The sequence below is a fragment of the Schistocerca serialis genome, chromosome 9, assembly GCF_023864345.2.
Source record: "Schistocerca serialis cubense isolate TAMUIC-IGC-003099 chromosome 9, iqSchSeri2.2, whole genome shotgun sequence".
Lineage (NCBI taxonomy): Eukaryota > Metazoa > Arthropoda > Insecta > Orthoptera > Acrididae > Schistocerca > Schistocerca serialis.
Window position 1 is genome coordinate 425713748 of NC_064646.1, and position 23832 is coordinate 425737579.

Below are 23832 nucleotides of genomic sequence, written 5' to 3' on the forward strand. Positions count from 1 at the left end.
ATGGAATTCCCCCAAATGGCCTTACCATCAAATTACCGAACTTTGGCTACAGTCATCCTTCCACAATGCCCTCCATCCTTTCATATCCTGCCAGTCCTTAACCCTCACCTACATAATCCTGGAAAAGCATGTAAATCAGGTGCTAATCTCCTTGCAATACTTCCTCTCTATCCATAAAATTCTCACACCCCAAATTCCTGGATCCCATCTCACATTGAAATTGTTGCCTTCCAGGAAGTAGAGCAGTACGCACAATGCCACCTAAAAAACTCTCCAACCTGTTCACTTCCTACTTCTGCCTTGGACTACCAGTACCCACCACTTCTACAACAGCCTCCAAACCTCCCCCAGATCACCTCATAGCTAACAAATGCAGCCTCAAAAACCTGCTACATTTATCCCATCCTTAAAAACTCCCCACTGCCATACACAATACAGAACCTAAACAGACTTGAAACAGAGCCACGAACCTTTCCTCTGAAAGCCTTTGCACCACAGAAGTTTCAGTCCTTTCCAAAGGCCTTACCTTTTGCCCCTCTCTCAAGTTCAATCATACTGGACTTGTTGTAGACCTTCTCTCCTTCTTCCAGTCCATACAGAGGGAAAACTTTTTTGCCACCAAACCATGCCACTCGGACTAAACCAAAGACCAATGCTGAACCCTGTCTGACTCAGATCTCTCCACCCCTGCTGCCTCCTAATCACTCCCTGTTACCTTTCCAGAATTTCTTAATCTCGAGCCCTGTCTCACCATCATTCCTTAATCCATCAACATCCAAGCTAACCTTATATCCACAGAAAGAAACACAATCCACCACCTAAAACTGGATCCTGACCTTATAATCATTACTCATGATAAAGGCTACACCACTGTTGTTTTGAATCATAAAGATTTCCTGGCAAAATAATTCTGTCAGCTATTAGATTCATCCAGCCATGAACCCTGTGACAGTGACTCCATTCTAGAAATCCAGCAGGGTCTCTAGTCTCTCCTCAAATCCTTAGGCCTATCACAGAACCTCTTCCCAGAGTCTATCTCTCTCCTCACCCCTACCACTCCTCACATTCCAACTTTCTAGACACTTCCTAAACTCCATAAACCCAACTACCCAGAATGTCCCATTGTGGCCGGTTGCTGTACTCCCAATGAAAGAATATCTGTTCTCATAGACCAGCATCTTCAGCCTATTACCTGCAACCAACCTTCCTATATAAAAGATACCAACCTCGCAATAGAGCGCATAATTGCAGCCTGGATAGCTTAGCACATTGAAGTGCCCGCTTCAAGGACATGCAAAGGAGCACTGGTCCTGGACTGAATCCACCTCATGGATTAACAATGGGAGCTAGTATACCAGCCAGCATGGACATGGTTTTTACGCAGTTTTCCACATTCTTCTTGGTGAACACTGATATAGTTATCATTTTTATGATGTGTAAAAATTTTGATAAAACTTTGTCACATTTGGCCATGCAGAGCATACTACATGCAGACACAAGGGTACATTGATTTCTCACCAGGGGTAGCAAACTGTAGCTTTAAATTGCATTTGCAAGTGATGACCCCATCATAGTAATAGCTTATATACAGATATGATTGGTTCTCCTCAAAATTCCAGAAGCTACATACCACTGCCTACGCTACACTGGCTGGATGAAGGGGACTGGAAAGGAAAGGAAGGAAGGAAGCAAGAATACTGAGCAGAACTATATTGCTTGTGTGAATATATTGTAGAATTACGGAACAAGTTGTAAAAAATTGATGGACATGCTGTCTTTCATGTAACAAAGATTATTTATTGTTTGGGTTTAAGCTTCAATTAATTTCAGTGTCCTTACATTCATCATGGGGTGAAATTCCTCCTTCCTAGCATCTGCATTTCCTACAATTTGACAATATGCTGATATCTCCCTTGCCTTCATGAAGGCATTCAGAAATTTCTACACTATCACTTAATGAACAAGATATAAACTTACAGAATATTGGATAAGCTTTGTAACTGGTTTGACAGTAACAGAAGCATGTGCATAATTCTTAATGGGGCAAAATCAACATTAATAAAATTAACATTACTACCCTAAGGGACTATTGGTGGATAATTGGTGTGCTTCATTTAAGGATGATCTGGTGTAATATGTTGGAAACCCCATGGGGCAGTTCATGAGTGACACTGCTCTATACAGGAAAGTTACATTATAAGAAAAACTGCACTAAATTGCAGGAAGGCTTATAGCACTTCATCTTCAGGCCGCAAGTGGCCCATCGGGACCATCCGACCGCCATGTCATCCTCAGATCAGGATGCGGATAGGAGGGACGTGTGGTCAGCACACCGCTCTCCCGGTCGTTATGATGGTTTTCTTTGACCGGAGCAGCTACTATTCGGTCGAGTAGCTCCACAATTGGCATCGCGAGGCTGAGTGCACCCCGTAAAATGGCAACAGCACATGGTGGCTGGATGGTCACCCATCCAAGTGCCGGGTACACCCGACAGCGCTTAACTTCGGTGATCGCACAGGAACCGGTGTATCCACTGCGGCAAGGCCGTTGCCGCAGGAAGGCTTATGCAGAATCTAAAATTTGGGCAGGGATTGACAGAAGACTATTAACAGAAATAAGCTTAAAACATTTTTCACAATTAAGCAGACAGGTCAATTAGTTGCAAAGATTTGAAGTGTGGGGTGCTTCCAAGCACAGGAACCGGTGTATCCACTGTGGCAAGGCCGTTGCCGCAGGAAGGCTTATGCAGAATCTAAAATTTGGGCAGGGATTGACAGAAGACTATTAACAGAAATAAGCTTAAAACATTTTTCACAATTAAGCAGACAGGTCAATTAGTTGCAAAGATTTGAAGTGTGGGGTGCTTCCAAGAACTTCATTATCTTTGTAAGTGACAGTTCTTCTCACTATGAAACTAATAAAATATAACACCATCATAAACCTAGAAGGGAATATTACTTATACTGTGACATGAATCTCACTTCCAATTGATATTATGTCCCTATGAAGTAATAAATTATTCTAAAGTAAATTTAAACAATTTTTCAGCATGTAGAGGAGGTGCTGAGTGGCAGCCAGGCACAATGAAAAAGACTGCTAAAATGTAGGTTGGTTATTATTAAACTTTCACTACATGAGCCAGTGTACACAGCAAGCTACTTAGCATATGGGTACCTAACTTTGGTGGAATGACATCTAGACTGTGTGCTGCAAGATTTGTATTATTAGCAGCATTATAGTGATGACTTGCCATTTGGTGCCAACACTGGTGCAGTGACATAAGGTTGAAACACAAGCATCAATGTGCATTAAAGTTGCAAACAGTCGACACGGGTCTGGGAAACTTTAGCAGGGCTTTACTCGTAAAGCTGTTTTATCAAGACACTAGCAATAGTGCTGCTGGTCTTTGCAAATACCAACACATTAAAGGAATATGGAGAGGATGCTCAAATTAGCTGGCAATTTGGGAATTCCTCCTAGGAGAGGCTGACAACCAATTGCACCACCAATTGTTGATGAAGTTACTGTTGCCATGGCTGAGAATTCTGGATGCAATGTGCAGTCCTGAAGCAGTGCATGAGCTGTTTCACAACAGCTAAACATTCCAAGGTCAAGATTCATCAAATGCTCTGAGTAATCGTGAAAATGATATCTGCGCAAACTTAATATTACCACCAACTTTTGTCATGTGATGCAGACATTTGAGTAGACTTTGCTATACATTCTTGCAAAGGCTGAAGTTGATGATGTGTGGCCATGGAAGATTTTGTAAAGTGCACTTCACATTCACTGGAGCAGTGAACACTCATAACTGTCACATTTGGGGATCATCATCACCAATGACCTTCCATGGAGCTCCCCTGCATAGTGAATGCATCACTGTGAAGTATGTTTCACAGCAAAGTTCATGATTGGTCCACTTTTCTTTGGGGAACTCACATCACAAAGACCAAGGATGTGCAGTGTGAGTGGCACATGTTACTGTGATCTGCTTCACCAATATGTGATCCTTACTCTACAGGGCATGGAAGCTTTGGACTCAATTGATTTGATACACAATGCAGCACCACTTCACATTGTTCATGAGGTCAATCGGTTACTCTGTAAAACATTTGGAAAAAACTGAATCATTGGCCAATTGTTCCAAACTGCATGGCCACCAACATCACCAGATTTGAACGTGTGTGATATCTAGCTGTGGGATTACCTGAAGGACAGAGTTTATCAATGGGACACTAACAAACATTTTAGGTTAAAGATGAACATAGTGAATGGGGTAATCAACATCCCACCAGAGACATTTCAGGCAGCAGTATGACATTCTCTAGTGCACTTTCAGGCTGTCGTCGATTGAGAGGGTTGTCACACTTAGCAATGTTTGTAACCTGGAATGTAAATATGGTACACAATTAATAAATGTTACCCTCTCAAGTATAAATTAAAATGTGTTTCATTCAGTGGTTTATTTATTATTCCTGTTCTGCACATCCTCACAAATGTTTCCACAAAGTTTGTCCCACAATCATTGATTTTTTATGAGAGCCCTCTCAAAAAATGAAAGTTTAAATACAACCACCATGTAATAAGCTTTCAGGCAAAGGAACTGAAACAGCAAACATGCACACAGTCACACAAGTACAACTCACACACAAGTTGTCACTGTCTCTGAGTCCTGGCGGCCAACTGCACCTACTTATGACATGAGCAGAAATATGTTGGGGTGGTTAGTGGGATTTATGGGGAAGCATGGAGCGGAGAGAGGGAGCATGGTGTGCTGCCTGTAGGAACACACATGGATGTGGTGTGGGAAGGATAGGGCTGCTAAGTGCAGTATTTGGAGGCTGTGCTGGAGGGAGCAGGGGAGAGTAATATAAGGGAAGGGAGAGGGGAAGAAAGAGGGGAGAGGAGAGAAGCAGAAAAGGGGAAAAGACTGGTAAATGCATTGGGGGAGTAAAAGGTATGTGTAGTGCTGGAGTAGGAGAAGGTGTAGATATGTGGAGGTCACAGATTAGCAAATGTTCAGCCCAGGGGGGTTATGGAAATAAAGGATATGTTGTAAGTTGTGTTCCTATCTGCACGATTCAGAATCATGATGGCGCAAGCTGTGAAGCAGTCTTTAAAGTGAAACACATCATGTTGGGCAGCATATTCAGCAACTGGATGGTTAAGTTGTTTTTGGCCACTGTTTGGTGGAGGCCATCCATGTGGACAGACGTCTTGTTAGTTGTCATGCCCACATAGAAAGCAGGACAGTAGCTGCAGCTAAGTTTGTAGGTCATATTGATATTTTCAAAGGTGGTTCAGTCATTGATGGAGTAGGAGATGTCTGTGACAGAACTGGAGTAGGCGGTAGTGGGAGTATGTCTGGGTCATGTCTTGCATGTAGGTTTATTGAAGGGATATGGGCCATGATGCCATACAGGCAGCCACCCTTTGGGGAATATCAGAAAAAAATTATTGCATATTTTCCCAGGCAGTCTGAGTAGCCCCACCAAAATGTGGACATCAGCATTCAAATTTCTCTGGATGATTACAAAGAGGACACAAAAATACCAACAATGGAACTGAAACTTAAGGTAACAATCTGCACAGCATTAGGGCACAGATCAACAGTAGGTACTGCTATGACAGAACTACTTGGCAGTTAGGAATAAGGCAGAACTGAAAACCAGATGAAAATTACTGTTTATTATTGGCAGCATATTGCTGGCAGTTGCTTCAATGCCCTCATTTGCAGGAGGACCTACTGATGATGTGGACTTGCTTTTGCAAAACATCCATGAGATGGCCTGATTTTGCATGTGGCCCTATGTTTTTCTGTTGTATGTGGCACATTTGAAGTTAATAGGGGGTGTATGCACCTGTGTCAAGTCAGTCCATATTTTGAAATATGCTGAAACATTTGAATCATTGGCAAAAGGTCTGGTAGGGAAGTATTCTGACAAGCAGGGTGTTACTTATTACTATGATGAGTTGTCCACCCCCAGACAAAAGTCAGGAGAAGACATGGAACAATTTTCAGATTGAATAAGGAGTATTTTGTGTAAAACCTGTACCTTTGCTCAGTATACAACCTGCAATGAAGTCTTCCTAGAAAACTCAAAAGCATGAGCAAATGATGTTTTCATCCACAATATCAATCCACAAATTAGTAAAGAATCTAAAGTAGCTCCCCCACCTCATTCTATGAAGCAGTCCACCTGGCATCATTACGTGAAGAAGCTGAATGCTTCGTTGCCACTATGATGCATGAAAGTGAGCTGTGACATGTGTTTGTTAATAAATTTTTTTGTGGCCCATGGAAGTGCACCACTTACATGGCTGAGAAATGCTTAGTGCCTTATTGTCCTAATTGTCAAAAGTTCAGGCATTTATGAGCGCACTGCCCACAGAGCAGTAATAGGCTGTTCTGTGGCCTAAAGAAGAGTGCTTTCCAATCAGAGAAATTGCAGAAAGAGCAGCATAGCTACCCAGTCCCACCCTGGTCAAGTCAGTAAACCCCGTAAATTACTGAGTTTTGAAGGAGGTGGCAAATGTAATTGTTACAGGAGAAATGCAAGGAAGACCACCCAAATTTTGGTGGATAAGGGCAGCCAGATAAGTTTAGTGTTTCTTTCTCATGATGACAAGCAGCCATGGGAACCTTGCTGATGTTGCATTACTGATTTAGTTGCTGAAGTTATAAATCCAGTGGGTGCATGTTCAATTAAAATGAAAATTAATCATACCATTACGAATCTGAGATGGAAGTGAGAAGACAGAGAAGGCATGATTTTGACATCATATTGATAAACGATTTCTTACACCAATTTCAGGCTGTGATTGATTTCTGGTCACACACAGTCAAACTCAGTGAAGCAGTTCATCATTTTGGCAGTGACAGCAACTCAAAGACACAAAGGAATCCTGAGAAGGGACCCATTCCACAAAATTCCAACACACCGCATATCTTGGGCTCGAAAGTAGCCACCCCTGTACATATAAATGATGGTACTGGAAAAGTTCTCTGGTAGACAGCCAAAATGCAGGAACCTAGGGGGAATTACTTTTTGATTGATTCACTCACTCAAAATGATGTACTCAACAGAATGCAAGTTTAGGTGAAATGAAGCCTTTGTGAAACAGAAACTGAGGGAAAGAAAGTCTGAATTTCTGTGAGTTTATATAATTTTGGAGTCCAAGAGGTAATGATACTGAAGGGAACTATTCTGGCCAGTATGCAAGATGTATCTGAGAAAGAAGAATCCATTCATAAAGGAAAAATTAAGAAAAGAGGAACATCAATACCAATCTAAGAAGTGAACACATCCATGACACTCCTGAAGCTTCAGTTACAAATTAAATTGTCTTATTTAAATGACTCTGAGTGAAGCTTACTGTACTCACTTTTAAAGGTGTATTTGTTGTTATTCAAAGAGAGAAAATACTTGCCACCTACTAGTCTGGTATGCAATGAGAGTCCCACTGGAAATACAAGGCCAGTTGCCCAGAAACTTACTGATATCCATATCAATTACAGTCTGAAGTGAAAGAAACAGTCCAAAAACAATATGATGCTGGCATTATTCAACCATCAGTCAGTCTCTGGCTGAGTCTGATTGTTGTCCTGGAAAAATTTATTAACAGCGAGAAGACATACAACTTACCTGTGGACATGAGAGCTGTCAACAAGGTCACCACTCCTGATACCTATCCCTTGTCACGTATTAATGAAATGTTGGACAGGACAGGAAACTGTAAGTTTTTCACTGCCCTGGATATATGCTGAGGCTGTAATCAAATCCTGATAGCCTCTCAGGACTGACCTAAAACAACTTTTGTCATACCTTCTGGCTTGTAAGAATTTTTGCAAATACCTTTTGACTTAAGAAATGCACCAGCCACATTTCAAATATTTGCTGATATGTTATTAAGATGTTTTAAAGCCACTACCTGTATTGTTTACCTGGATGATATTATAATTATCCCTCAAACTATTGAAGAACATGCAGAATGATTGAGAAATGTATTGGAAAGAGTACAGAATGCTCTTCTAAGTTTGATTTTGGAAATTTGTTCTTTCAGAGTCAAGTGTCCTGTACTTGTGACACTTTATCGGTTCTGATGGAATAAAACTGGACCTGCGATTGACAGAAGCCAATGTAAAGGAATTAAAAAGCTTTTAGGGATTAAGTAATTACTATTATCATTTCATAAAGGATTACACTACCATGACTAAACCCTTAACCAAGTTATTAAAGAAAGGAGCAGCTTTCAAATGGATCATAGGTTGTGAAACTGGCATGAAAAAAATTAAAGAAGTTTTGATGAGTTCACCTCTGTTGACATTCAAAACCATTTATACTCTCATGTGATGCTTCAGACTTTTCAGTTGGTGCTGTTGTAAGACAAGAGCACAATGACAAAAAAAAAAAAACTATTGGTTTTGTTTCTTGCCAGCTTAACAAAGCTGAGGTCAAGTACAGTACCACAGAAAAAGAGTTGTTGGCCTTAATGTTTGCTGTTAACTAATTTAAATGTTACCCATATACCATCCCATGGATTCTCCCTTCAAAATAGATAAGCTACCACTGGTTATAGTCTTAAAAGAAGTGAGGAGTTTAGAACACAGACGTAAAGCAATCGGGTGTCACATCCAACATAAGATTGTGAAAGCTATGTGTATATTAGTTCAATTCTGCTATTTGTTTTTACTAATAAGTTCTATTTACCAAGTAAGAAAAACCCTATGCTTGCGCAAATTTCAGTTTCTGAACTGTTACTTAGAGAATTACATGCCATCAGTGCCTAAATTACACAACTATCACTGCTAAGACCTCAAGGGACATAAATACATAAGAGTGATACACAGACACTTTGTGGTTAGACGAAGAAGATGATAAATGATTGTGCTACTTCTGCTGACCCCTTGCTTCACTGCACTCTTATCTATCACCAAATCAAGGACCCAGAGTACCCCATCCAGTTGTGCCTATTTGCTGACCAGAAGATTCAAAACAAAATTTGTACCATCACTTCCTCAAGAACACCACACATTGACAGCACAAAAGCAAGAGTAGGTCATGAGTTTGGATATTTGCAATAACTTAGGGAACAACTGCTCTTTCCATGGATAAAAATGTTCCATAGTTATTACAGTTTCTTTACCCCTTTTACATAATAGATAAATTTTCACGCTATCTGACAACCACTGCTGAAAACACCAAGGTAAGCAATGGGAAATGGTGACACTAAAATGCAAACCAACATGTAACATGTAAGCCAATAGTTGAGTATCATCATTCTACATGCAGCAGTTCCTAACTTTGAGAACAACTATAATTGTCACATATTGCATCACTTGTACCTCCCGTACATGCCCTGATGTTTGAGAAAGGAATATAAATCCCAATACTTCACACTTACACAGTTCATACTAAGAACACTATGTGGTTTGACCCCGTGCCCCACATGCTGAGAAATCTGCTAAGTTGACACACACTGGTTCAGCCACTGCACCTTTTCATTCCTGTTTTATTCATGCACTGTGTACCTGTAGCTAGAACAAAACTTCGTTCTTCAAAATATCCACTAACTACCCAGCACAGAATTGAATATGTGTTTTGCTATTCAAACCACAACTATTGTATTAACAGACTGATCACACACATTAAGCTCCAAATCTACTTCATTTTTCTAATGGAACCCTCCTTGTTCAATTTATTTCAGATTGAAAGGCCTGGTAGAGGTAGGCAACTGCCAGCACAAATATAATAAAAGTAATTCTAAAAATGCTTGTTGGTTGCTGAAGGAAATCTCGTAGCTGTTTCTGGATTTTTTTTTATTTCCATATGCACAATATGTTTCTGGACTAGCCTATCATCTGATGACCTGTCAGCAATTAAAATTTGATTTTGCAAAATCTTCCCATAATACGAGGGTAAATATATGCAATCACAAGGTTCAAAAACAGGCAAAATAATTAAAAATCAAAGATTTCAAAACACTCAAAAAATGTACAAATCCTATTCAATAACATAAGCTCAAGAGGCAGGTATAAACGTCATACATCAAGAAATGCATATGGTATATCAGGCTAAGCAGCCTTTCACTCGCACAGATGGAAAACAAATGTACCATCGCCAGAGTGGCTGGCAACATGTGCTGTGGCTGACAGACAGCGGCATCTTGGGCTAGCACAATGCCATTTGCTGGAATCACCAGTATCATAAGGAAATTTAATAAAAGTTGTATATCAAGATAACTAACAATGACAAAAGTAAAGCTCAAAGACATAAACTTGTGCTAGATATGACAGAAACTATTACATGTGTGAAAATTACAGCACCCTGTTCAATATTCCACTCCAGTTTGTCCAGTGCAAAACTTGTCACAAGTTCCACACTTAATCCCCTCCCGCAACAACACCTAATTACAAAATTTATGAATAGGCTGCCCTATACTATGTTGGAGGAGCTTCCCCAATTTTTTAATAGCATTAAAAACCTACCAGCATGTTATGTTTTTTAAATTCATTACTAATCCTCAGAGAGGGTGGGCCAACATACATCACAGCAGCACATATAATTTCTTCATTTTCTACTCTGGTTCCTTCATGTGTACATGACAGAGATTTTTCACGCATATTCCTAATATCAGTTTCTCTAAATTAATTTGCAGTCCCTGTGCCTATAGTGATGCCTATTTCCCTATCGTGGCCTCCTAATCCAGTGCAAATTTTTTTAACCTGTGGAACACTGAACGAAAAATGCTTTCTTCAGTGTTGGGGATGATTAGAATTCACAGCTTTAACAACATCTGCTGTTGTTGGCTTACATAAAACCTTATATTCTAAACACTGGCCATTCCTACTTATCTGTAAATCCAAAAAGTAAAGATAACACTGAATCTCAAACTCCACTGTGAAATTTAAATTACAGTGTAAAGACTTAAAAATTTCTTGTAGCATGAGAGCCTCTCCTTAATCCCCTTAAAAGTGATGAATATCTCATCAAGCAATTTATACTGCCCATGCAAAATATCAATCGAAGGTTTTAATATAGGTTTACATTGTAATTTTATTAGGTAGTTCCAAACAAAATAAATGAGGTTATGATGAACCAAATAACCCCATACATTTCTCACTTAACTATTTAGTGTGGTCAGGCCCACCACCTAGTCATTGCTCTGCAGTTGTATAATCTTTCACCAATCAATAGTAGAAGCCAAGCAATAACCCTATGTATTACTGAACATTACTCCTCCTTTTTGAAGGTGTTACTCTTTCACTGATCTGAAGAAAACAGCATAGTTTATTAATGAATAATATAGTAGGTAACACTGCAACCTCCCTCCAAATAATTTTTAAGAATCCATCTGGGCAAACTATTCTTCCAGGGAATGGGTGACACCCTTTTGTAAACAATATGAGTCACTACTCCTGTGGAAGTGAGAAGAGCATACAGGCAGCCCCCTGCTCAAATAATATAAGAAAAATTTATTGCCAATTTTCTTTGAATGTAAGGCTGTCTCTGCAGTTCATATACACTTGCAGTGTTGGTGATGCAAGTCGGCCAGCTCATGAGCATCAGCTGCCAATAAGAAGCACAGAAGAACATCATGTGCACTGTGGAGTTTGCAGACAGACAGCAAAACTGAGAACAGCACTCTCTCTGCCTGCTGCCTCTGACCTGGTAACATGTTTCCTCTCCTACTCTGCTGTAATATATCATAATGGTTCCTCTGGGTCACCAGCTCAGAAGAGACTGATAGATGCATTGCTAGGATAGGGGGCATGTGTATGAGAGAAGGGAAGGGTATAGATAGCTAGAGGACAGGGACTATATAAGGTTGAGTCCACGGGGTTATGGGAATGGAGTATATGTCATAGGAAGTGTTCCCAGCTGTATATGTCAGAAAAGCTGGTGTTGATAGGAAGAATCCAGGTGTTGCTGTCTGTGAAGCAGTGATTGAAGTGAAACACATCATCTTAGGCAGCAAGTACAGCATCTGGCTCACACAGTTGTCTCTTGGCCACATTGCCACAGTTTGTGGTGTCCATCCATACAGACAGACAGCTTGTTAGTTGACATGCCCACATAGAAATTGGTACAGTGGTTGCAGCTCAATTTGTAGATCACATGCGAATTTTTGCAGACAGCCTTACCTTTGATGGGGTGGAAGATGCCTGTGACAGGACAGAATTTGGTGGTAGTGGGAGGATGTATGGGACAGTTATTCCATGTAGGACTTTTGCAAGGATATGAACCAAGAGGAAGGGGCTGGGAGCAAGGGTGGAGTGGGGATGCAAGGATATTATGTAGGTTTGATGGGAGCAAAATATTACTGTGGGAAGGGCAAGGCAGAAAGTTGGGAAGTTATTCCTCATTTCAGGGCATAATGAGAGGAGGCCAAAAGCTTCATGGAGAATGTAATTCAGTTGCTCTGGTCCGGAGTGGTACCGAGTCACGAGAGGAGTGCTTTGAGACTGGACAGTGGTTAATTGGGTGGGGGAGGGGGGGGGGGGAGGAGTGATAGGTGGCTAAAGGCATTGTATATTTGTTTCTGGACAAGTGTGGGAGGGTAATTTATGCTTGTGAAGGCCCTTGGAAATTTGGTGAGGGACTACTCATCACTACAGATGCGGTGACATTGGGTGGCTATGCTGTATTGAAGGGACTTCTCGGTATGGAATTGGTGGCAGCTATTGAAGTGAAAGTATTGTTGGTGGTTGATAGGCTTGATTTGGATGGAGGTACTGATGTAACCAGCTGTGAGGTGAAGGTGGTTTGTTGGGTCGAGAAGGACCAGGTGAAGCAAATGAGGAAGAAGTTGCTGAGGCTCTGGAGAAATGTTGATTAGGTATCTTCACCCTAAGTCCAGATCACAAAGGTGTTATCAGTGAATATGAACCAGATGAGTAGTTTGTAATTCTGGGTGGCTGGAAAGGATTCCTCTAGATGGTTAATGAATAGTTTGGTGCAATGCATGTGTCCACTGCTGTATAATGGATTTGTTTGCAGTTGATGCCTTCAAAGGAGAAGTAATTGCGAGTGAGGATATAACTGGTCATGATGACCAGGAAGGAGGTTGTAGGTTTGGAGTCAACCGGTCACTGGGAAAGGCAGCGTTCAGTAGCAACAAGGGGATCTTAGTGCAGAGGAAGACAGCATTAGCAGTGATGACAAGAGTGCTTTGTTGTAAAGGAACAGGAACTGTGGAGAGTCAGTGAAGGAAACAGTTACTGCCTTTTATATAGGAGGCTAAGTTATGGGTGACAGGCTGAAGGTGATCCATGAGAGCAGATTCCCAGTCTCCTTTCTGGTCACCACCACGAACTATATCCTAGCCCAAAATTACTTCTCCCTGCAACATACCTTTTGCTCTTGTAAGCACCCTGTCCTCAACCTTCATTAATCCTTACCTATCTTCTTCCTCACTCCCAGTTCCTCATTACACAAACATTCTATCCCACCAATGCAGCTACCAATCTTTTCCCTTTTTTCTACTTCTCTCCTTTCCACTCTCCCTTCCACCTCCACCTCCCTGCAACCCCACCCCAGCAAAACCTCCTGACATTGCACTTTGCAGTCCCACCCTTTCTCCACCGCATCCCTGCATGCACCCACAGGCAGCACACTATCTTCCCCACACCTACTCTGCTACATATCCCTCTTCCCACCCCATGCCTCCTCCTTACACCACTAACGACACTGGAATACCCTTGCAAACACATTCAGACCCCAGTGCACAGATAAGTGGCCACAAGATTGTGTGGACGTGTGTGATATGTTTTTTATTTCAAAAATAGGACTTTGTCCTGAAAGCTTAATATTTTATCAGTGTTTTTTATTGTGGCTGTCTGCAAATCAGTGTCTCCTCTATGGGATGAGTAGCAATCTATCCATTTCGTGGTGCTGATATTCCACTCTGGACTTTCCATTATTTATAACAATTTTTGCTTCAGAACTCTTCTTATTTTAACAGTCACAGATATTCATTTCCCACTTATTTCTGTTTGCTATGCTTGTGCTAATTGTATTTTTTTACTGTTCCTGTACTAACTGTATGTGCTTTATCAAACATTTTATATACTACAATACATAATACTATTCTTTCCTATGAGAAAAATCAAGATTAATAAATACGTTATCCATTAATTGTATACTGTACCTCATAGTAATGTCCCTTTTCACCTATGTGCAAAATTGTAAATAACTTGTATGCAAATTAATGCAAATTATATGTTTATAAATTAATGACATATAATGACATGCAAGTAATAAAATACTGTTTTGACTCATTCCAGATACTTGCATATATAAATGCACTTGTGGATCTACATAACATCCATTGAAAATAATAAATAAATTAAAAACTGAGGGTTTCAAAACTGCTTCTTTTATGTATGGGCTGCACTTCCTGAATATTCTTCCAATGAATCTTAGTGCCTCATTTGCCTTTCCTGCAAAGTGTTTTTGTGGTCATTTAAGTAGGTATGTATGCATTTTCCAATAAATCAGATGGCTGTGACTGCTTCTAGTGTTTGTTTGGTAATCATATAATAACACAATAATGGTTTCTTTCATCCGTTTGTGTGGAATATGTTACATTTGTTTACAGATCAACTGCTAATCAGTGCACCAAGCTTAACACCTGCAGGTCTTTCTGCTACAATTCTCTAACATTTCAACTTCTGGATGTATAACAGTGTCCTCCATGAATAGCCTCATGTAACTTATGATCTTAATCACATGGACATTTATACACAGGGAGTCCATAATTAAATTTCCAGTTTCAAAACACTGTAGAGAAAAAAAACACTGCTCAGAATGACATCAAATCTGAACAGAATATTGTTGATGCACAGGGAAACATCATGGGGAAAAATTTGACTAACAGGGGGTGCTGTAACCATCAGAATACACACTCCAAAAGATGTGCAGTACATCGTTCCTCAGTTTTGGCCCACGATGCCCAACTTGACTGTCTCTATGAAGGATCATGCACTGCTCACATAGCTCTTTTACAATGCCAGTAACTGTGCATCCATAGCACTGCAGAAGTTCTGGATGCCAAAGGGTATAAAAAGGCATTGATCTGATGTCTGATAATGGTCTGGAGAAAATTATTACAAAATTAGAAAAGACAGGTTCTTTTGAAGTGCAGCATGCAGCATGGCAGGGGGGGGGGGGGGGGCAGATTATTTGATGTCTGTTAAAGATGTGGCAACAGCATTGCAGGTAAGGTTGAACAGTGGTGGTCAAACATGCAGTGCTTGGGAAATTGCTTGAACACTGAACATACCTGTAAGCACAGTGCATAAAGTCTTACGAAGCATCCTGCACTGCTATCCATACATTCACTTTGGAATTTCTTGCTCATGTGAAACAGGCCAATGAATGGCCGCAGAACATTCTGAGAAATGACTAAGACCGTTTTCATTTCCCAAGGACATATCAATATGCAGAAAGGTAGTGTATGAGTAACAGAAAATCCACATGTATATCAATCAGTACCACTTAATTCTATGAAGAAGACTGTGTGGTGCCGGTTGATGGGATTGTTTATTTTGTTTATTGTAGGGCTGCATACCATCCATCATTGATAAGCACTATGAGAGTCTTTTGTGCACCAATGCCATTCCAATCTTCAAGAGCATGGTTGTGTTGTTAGGAACATTTTTATATAAGACAGCACTCCTCCGCAGATTGCACAGCCCATGAAATGGCTGCTGCAGAGACATTTTGGAAATGCTAGAATATCAGCTATCATTTTCCTATAGTCTGGCCATCTACATCATCTTATGTCATCTGGGTGCATTCTGGCTGTGGGTTTATCTGAAAAATGCTGTGTTCAGTGCTCAAATCACAAATGTAGCTGAACTGAAGGTAAGCACTGCCAAACACAATTTGAACGTGTCCCCTGAGGCACTCCAATTTGTTGTCAAACATGGTTTCTCATTTCAACTTGTGACAGAAAACAGCGCACAGCATATTGTGAATGTTTTGCAACAGTCTCACAACAATTAGAAATTGATGTTATTTTACTTTTTTTGGACCAGGAAACAACTAAAATCTGATGTCATTTTGCTTTTTATGCAGTTTTGACCTCAGGACAATTAACAACTGATTTTTCCATGATAGCCTTTATGGATGGGCTTACCTAACTAACAGTGCCACAACTGTTAACTGCCGAGCTTGTGGAGTCCTGCTCATTGAACACTATGGATAGTGTAATGTGCAAATCAAACAATAGCCATCATATTGCATTTCATCTCTCATTTATAGCTAACCTCGTTATTTTAAAACACTTACAGCACCATCCAGTGGTAAAATTTTCATTAATTTTTTTTATCCCATGATGTTTTTCCCTGCAACAATAATACGATGTCCAATTTTGACATCGTTCTGAGCAGTGGTTTTTTTTTTTTCTACATTTTGAAGTTGGAAGTTTAATTACACTCTTTATATAGTGAACAGTAAAGGTCCTAAGTTCAGATAGGCTTGAAGTTAATTTTACATCTGAAGACTGACGTGCTATGTTCTGTTTGCTAGGAATTTTTCAATCCAATCACAAATCTTCTGTCTGTTCTAGCTGTTTGTATTTCTACCAGTGAGTAACAATGTGAAACTGTATCAAAACTTTTGTTCAAGCAGAAAGCATAGGTGTCACATTTATTTTATGCTTCTAATTGTTTAAAGGTGATAAAATTCTTACTCAACACAATGAATAACAGAAGTACCACCAGAATAACATAGAAGACAGGCAAGTATTCATAAATGGGAATATGTAAAACCTCTACATGGAGAACAAAGGAAGGAGGGAAAAGGAAAACAAGTGTGAAACCTACAAGAGCAATGTAAGTGGACTGTGAGGGAACACGCACACACACACACACACACACACACACACACACACACACAAACCACAAAGTCTTTCATCATTCAGTGCTATAAAACAGGTGAGTATGCATGGTAATGGGAACATAATTTAAACACATACTTTAAAATGTTAGTTTACTATGCAAAATACAAAACTGCTATGGAAATTTGTAAACTTTTTTTTCTAGATTAATATTATTTAAAGCAGTGTCTCATACCTTATATGTCTTGAAATAGTAATTGTCATCATGGGATGGCAATGTTATACTTTTAATAATTTTGTGGTTCATGTCAGTTTTCAAATACTCTGCTGGACTGACAGAAATTTGACCTCCATTCTTGTCAGCTATAAAGCAATAACTAACATTAGATTATAACATAAATGACTCTCAGTTATAGCACACATTACGCACACACACACACACACACACACACACACACACACACACACACACATTTAACTTGTATGTCATACATCAGTAATGGCTGATAGAACTTTTTCTGCAGCTGATTATTACTGGCCTAGAACATAACTTTTCATTATACCTTTGTGTGACTTATCTACATGTCATGTCAAGGTACATCCCTTTGTCTCTCTGGAGATGTAGTCCTATGTGGGAAGCACACAGAGACAATCTGTCTTCCAAGAAGATTACCATGTACTGCAAAATACAGCCACAACTCTAAATTTATCATTTTAAGTGACATTTGTAACACAAGATTGCCATGTTTCATTCCATATCAGTGTACAAGAAGTATAAACAACAATATCACTCATCTGTGAAGGGAAGGTGCAAAATACAAATATCCAATGGCTATTTGTACAACCTATGGATGTATGAACTACTTTTCCAATAAGATAATAACTTTCACCATCAAATTAGTTTGTGTGTGTATAGTTTCTGGCTGCACTGCTCCGCCATTTTCATTTGCAGCATTCCTATCCCACTTCTACATTCATGATCAATTGAATCAAAGATATCTACCTAGTGCATGTAGTACCATCCTTTCTCCAAATGAAAGGAGGCATCTCACATTACACTCCTATGGGCTACACATAGAAATGTGTGTGTTAGTATATGTTTTGCCCAGCTGAATGAGGGATGGGCAGGCAGCACATGTAAGATCTGACAGGTGGATGCAGCTTGGAAGAGAACTGTGAAGGTGGCTGCAGTTTGTAAACTCACAGACAACAAGATCTTTCATGTGTTGTGTCTATTGTAATTAGCAGACGGATGTAATCACTATGGTAGAAAATGAAGATGTGGCCAGTTTTACTGGAAGTGACTGCTATGGCTTCATGTGGACTATATGCTCCCAGTAGTCAAGGTCTCACAAGCTATAAGAAAGACCAGTTACTAATGATAGCATGCTAACCCATAAAATCAAGAGAAGATGTAATAATCTTATGGAAAGATCGTGATGAAATAAAAAGATTGATACTATGTACAAGCAGTTATCACAATTTCTTTGGAAATGATAACATGTTGAAAATGGCAAAGAGCTGAAATCTTGAAGAAAATCTCTACTCTGCAAATACAGTATGGCTTTCATTGATGTGACATTTAAAAACCAATCAGATATAGCTTTGTATAAAGGCACCGTTAGGAATTTCCCATATTTTTGTAAGATTTTTGGAAATAGTAATTCATATAAAATTAATCTAGATACTTCCAACACAACATCAAAAGTACTGGAAGAGACTAAGTGACTGAGGTGCCAAATCACATGGTGCACATCAATCTCACCTGGTAGATTGGCATTTGTCACAATGAAAAGGTCAATCACAATAAAAAAACAGCACCCAAACCTAGAACCACATCTAATAATGAAGCACCATATAAGAGAAGGTGATCTTTCTTTTGAAAAGATGTACTAACATCATAGTTGTATGTTAAAAATAAGTATGTTTTGGTTTTTTAAGATTTTAAAAAGGAAGAAACTGATTTCATTTATTTACTGTTCATTTCAAAACTACAGTATTTCATACAGAACATTGCAGATGTTTTACCAGAGCAAATTTATTGAGCATGAATTACCACCGAGTGAGTACTTAATTGAAATAAGTGGTAGAAATATGTGTCTGATGACAAATCACAACATAATTTGTGACAAACCACAGCTATGTAAGGATTTTGCATTGTGTGAAACTGCCTGGCATTGGATCTTTCCTAATGAAACACCAACTGAGATGGAGTGGCCATAGCATACGCATTAGTGACAGTAGACTTTCCAAAGTGGCGTTCTGCTCAGAGCTCTCATGTGGAAAGCAGCGGCACATTTATTTTAGAGGCATTTGGAAATGTGCTTAGAGAGCCACTTCTGATTGCAAGGAAGATCAGGCGACTGTTTTCACTTGAACAGATTCCCAACTGTTTTCACTTGGACAGATTCCCATTTGCTTATAATTAATGCTTCCCATCTGTTCCAAATATTCACACTCAGTGGAATCTGAAGATATTTTATACAGTTCACATTAGTAAATGGCAGTTTCTCCCCTATGGGCCCATCACACACATAGAAGCTGATACGACAATTTTTTGGAAATTATAATATGTCCAAGTACAACTAAAAACAAGTCCCAATTAGGAGGCAGAATGCTTGCACAGTGTATCATGACGTGGACCATGTAAGGAATTGAAAGCACTGGAGGGGCCAATGATCCATTTTCATTCAAACACCATCAATGATTCATTCAGCAGTCCTATGAGCCGAGCGCAAGCTGCAGACATTTTACTCAATGGTTCCCAAATGTGCTCTTAAGGCTTAAGTTCATTTGCTTGGAGTGTGCATGTAGAGGTAAGGATGGTGGAGCACACAAGCATCCTCATGTCCACAGAGTGATCTCCAAATTATTCTAATGTAATTTGGAAGCAAGGGGTCTTTAGAGCTGGTGCAGAGCTGCTGCTGTAGATAGGAAAGTGAATGCTTATGATGGGGCAGTAGTTTTCACAACTGCAAGACATTGGGAAAACTGTCAGGATCCCATTTAAGCATTTTCCACAAGAAAATTCCTCCACAAACTGTATGAATAATTCCCTGCTGAAGCTGGGATGCACCATCGCATGTGGTTTCTGATGTACACTACTCAGATCTTGTCATCAGCTTTGGAGAGCCAAAGGATATTTTTAAACTCCATTGCTAACCTCTGTCCAATGTGTCTGAACAGAGTTATGCTTGTTGGGTGCTGGATTTTGTTCTGCTTACAAAGGAGGTGCTTTTGGACAATATGGTTGCTGATTGGCTATTTATGTGCTGTTAAAAATCACAGTAGTTGTTGGCATCCTGTATCATTGACTTATTTTTGACTCTTTCTGTCACAGTATTCCTTGAATCAGCACAGTATTCTCTTGACATGGTGACATATTAAAGCCCAGAATTTGGTCCATTCCAGAATTGTTATTTCTAGCCATGATCAAAAACACTGGTTCTACATGACTTAACCGTCCTGGGCTTGACTTAGATGCTGAAGGCCAATATAAGCTTTGCTGATATTCCATTAATGTGATACAATAAACTATTTCATTCACTGTGGCAATAGTAGCAATATCTCTTTCACACAATGGATGCATTAATGTAAATGAACATAACCATAATTACATTTTATATTTGTTCTTTCTTTAACATCTACAAGTCCACGGTTTCTTCCACTTAGCATTCTTTATTTTTTATATTTTCATAAAGTCATCCCCTTTTTGCCACCATGCAGTCATGTCTCCATTATCTATATCCTTAGATGTCTCTCAACTGCAGTTTTCATATGTGATATAGTGATTACTGGAATGTTATTGCTGGTGCTTTGTGGCTTAAATTTTAGCTGTTTGATGATAAGTCCCCAGCTGAACCTTGTGTCTTCCTTTGTCAAGATTTAGGATTAACTTTTCATTTCCTTCAGTGTCTTAACCTTTCTTTCCCCTACTTTCTATTTCCAGTCTTCCCATGTATCCTACTCAGCAAACTTTTTAAAGTTCTGAAATCTAGGGAGTTTGTCATGTTAATCATGTTCAGAAGTTCACGATTAGATCCTCATTTTATGTTTTCTATTAATTTTTAATGTGCTATTTTGAATTTATATGTCTTTTCAGCTTTGGCCAAAATTTTGTCCTCATTCTCCATCATTTGGAATACATTATTTTGCCTATGGACATCTCCGTTAAATGGTAGTAATGTCATAGTGGCTTCAGTTGCTACAGTGAACTTCTCTCATTGACCCTACACCAACTTGTATTTGCTACATTACAAAAGCCAGTTTTGTCTCCCACAAAGTAGTTTAACAGAAAAATGATTTTAGAAAATATCAAGATGGGTGACAAAATAGTTTTCCAAAAAGCATGTAGCTGAATCATGTAATTAATTTTAACTGACATGAAACAGATCACTCCTCACTGTGATACTTTATAGACTAAAGAAAATACTGATGACAGTGAACAGTTATTTTTTATGCCAAATTCTCAAATTATTGTTCTGAATGAAAGAGGAGACTGAACTTTGAAACAATATTTGTGTGAATCTTGAGACATCCTCTGTTTTTGAAAAGGAAAAAACACTGAATTTCTAAATTTTATCACATGGAACTGTGCTGTCTAACAAACTTATCTATCATTATATATAAATTGTTCTAAAGTATTTGTTGGTCATGCAATATGATATTTCTAAAACTGAAGACCTGTCTTTTTTAAAAAATTGATTTTATTCACTGAGAAGGAGCTACAGCCTTTCGAGTCTATTATACTAGAAGCACTTCATCATATGACAAAGGTAAGAAGTTGTAACAAAGACCAAAACATGGTGTTTGTGTTAGCTCCATGAGTTTCTTTCATTCAAAATGTGCTTGACAATTGGCAGTGAATTACATTAGACCAGTTTTAGGTGTGTACTTAATAGTTGCCATATTGTTGTTGTGTTGTGATGTGGACACATTTCTGCTATGGAAAAAGAAAAAAAGAAAAGGATGGTAGTAATATCTCAAAACATTGCTTACATGTGAAAGTTTGATGGCGTAATGCACAAATAAATGGGCAGAATGTAATACAAGTCCTGTGACAACAATTCCAGCAAAATATGTAAAAAATAAATAAATAAAATTAAATAAATAAGAGAGAGAACAGGTAGGTATTTGATTTATACACTGTATGGTTTCATTCTTGTCAGAACTAGGTTTGACTCTAATGTGACAGGGAAACAGCATACAATTTATGCATTTAAATATTTAATTAAGTGAAATGTGAAATGGAAATGTACCTAGTGTAATAAGAACTGTTTTTAAATATATTGAAACTAAAGCAAGTAACCTTTCCCATGTTAGTTGAAATGCAAATGTAGCCTATCATGCAAGTTTTTACCAAATGAATTGAAAACAAATTTATTTAATGGCTTTTATAAGCAAAATGCAGCTATGCAAGGTACATTTCTAATGGGTTTAATGAAAATACTATCAGTCTCCAGGCAATGCACTAATAAATATATCAAACTTGTGAACAGTCATCATCAATGCAGTGTAGTGTATATGGTTCCTTAAGGAAAAGGTGGTCATTCCAGAGTCTGCATAAAACTAAAAATATACTGAGGATGATATTCTACTGATAAAGCAACATGTACTGTAAATTCCAAAAGAGGAGACTCATTATAGTAGAAGGAAATCTTCTAAAGAATACTTCAACTGTTATCTTAATATTAGTCACTTATACAAAACATTTAAAGTCAAGTTTCCAGAGCCCAAAATTAATGAAATGTAGTATAAAAGGATATTTCTGAAATATTTCCAAAACCTATCATTTAAAAGACCAAGGTCAGATACTTGTAAGACATGTGACTCACCAGAGGACAAAAAAGCTCAGAAAGCACTAGGACTGCACCCTAGGAATGCAGAAAGTGAACTGACAAACACGAAGAATGATGCAATTACACCAGCTTTTGTGTTACAACTTTTGTGTTCACTCTCATAACAACAGTGAGGCAATAACAAGTTTGTGGCATGAAGGTGAAGGGTCTTATGAAGCTAACAACATAGCATAATATCTGTTCCATGTCCTGAATTGCACTAAAAATACAGTCAATCTAACTGGTAACAAATAGAAACTTGTGATTTTGAGTGACAACCACTGTGGACAAAACAAAGACCATGTACTTATATACATTTACATGTTCAAAGTGACTTGTGGCCTATTTGATTGTATAGTACATAAGTATATGGTTTCAGGCCACAGTTCCCTACCTTCTGATAGAAACTTTGCCTTAATAGAAAAGTGCAAGAAGGTAGTTGAGTGTTATATAACTGATGATTTACAAAAAGTAATTACTTCACCACACCATTCAAGACACTCAGAATGTAAGAAAAGGACTTTATCAACCTCCAGGTGGCTTCTGATAAAGTCATCAGCACAACAAAACTGCACATCAGTTCTGCTGCACAAATTAAAATCATACCCACCTGGAATAGTGTACATCAAAAAGATGTTTAGTGGCACTAAACTGCAAGCTGAAGATGTTCATTGCATATTGTTTACATCTCTTATATTTAGGTACATTTTGTCAACCATTGCAGCTTGATATCTCTGTTGGTCTTAGTACATTTAGTCTGAATAAGGTAATGTGTAAGAAACCTTCAACTCTCAAGTTTCTATTTTCTTTTTCTGGACAATTTAGTGCAGTTTTCACTGCACTTGCAGTATAGTTTAAATTTCCTGGATTTTAATGCATGTATTAATATAATAAAATGTGTGCACTAGTTTCATATGTCATACAATACTTTTTTGTTATATCTGAAAACATTACTATTGGTCCTTAGCATACTCAGAAGCCCAGGTCTTCAATTATATATGGCTGCATTGACAAAACAATAAGCAAAGAAACACTGGAACTTTCTATGAAGTAAAGGGAATAAGGACTGTTCATAACACTGTAGAAGTATGTTAGTATTCTGGGAATAATTTTCTTTTTAAGACAATGTTGACATCAGTACATACAGTAA

The 23832-nt window shown here is 38.7% G+C and overlaps 1 protein-coding gene across 2 annotated transcripts in view; it reads right to left on the minus strand.

The window, feature by feature from the left end:
* The window catches only part of LOC126419914 (uncharacterized), a 257958-nt gene that overhangs the window by 116584 nt on the left and 117542 nt on the right, over positions 1-23832 (minus strand). For both annotated transcript variants that reach the window (XM_050087192.1, XM_050087193.1), the window contains exon 9: positions 17081-17208. In XM_050087192.1, the coding sequence (XP_049943149.1) occupies positions 17081-17208 (128 nt within the window). The remainder of the gene's footprint in view (positions 1-17080; positions 17209-23832) is intronic.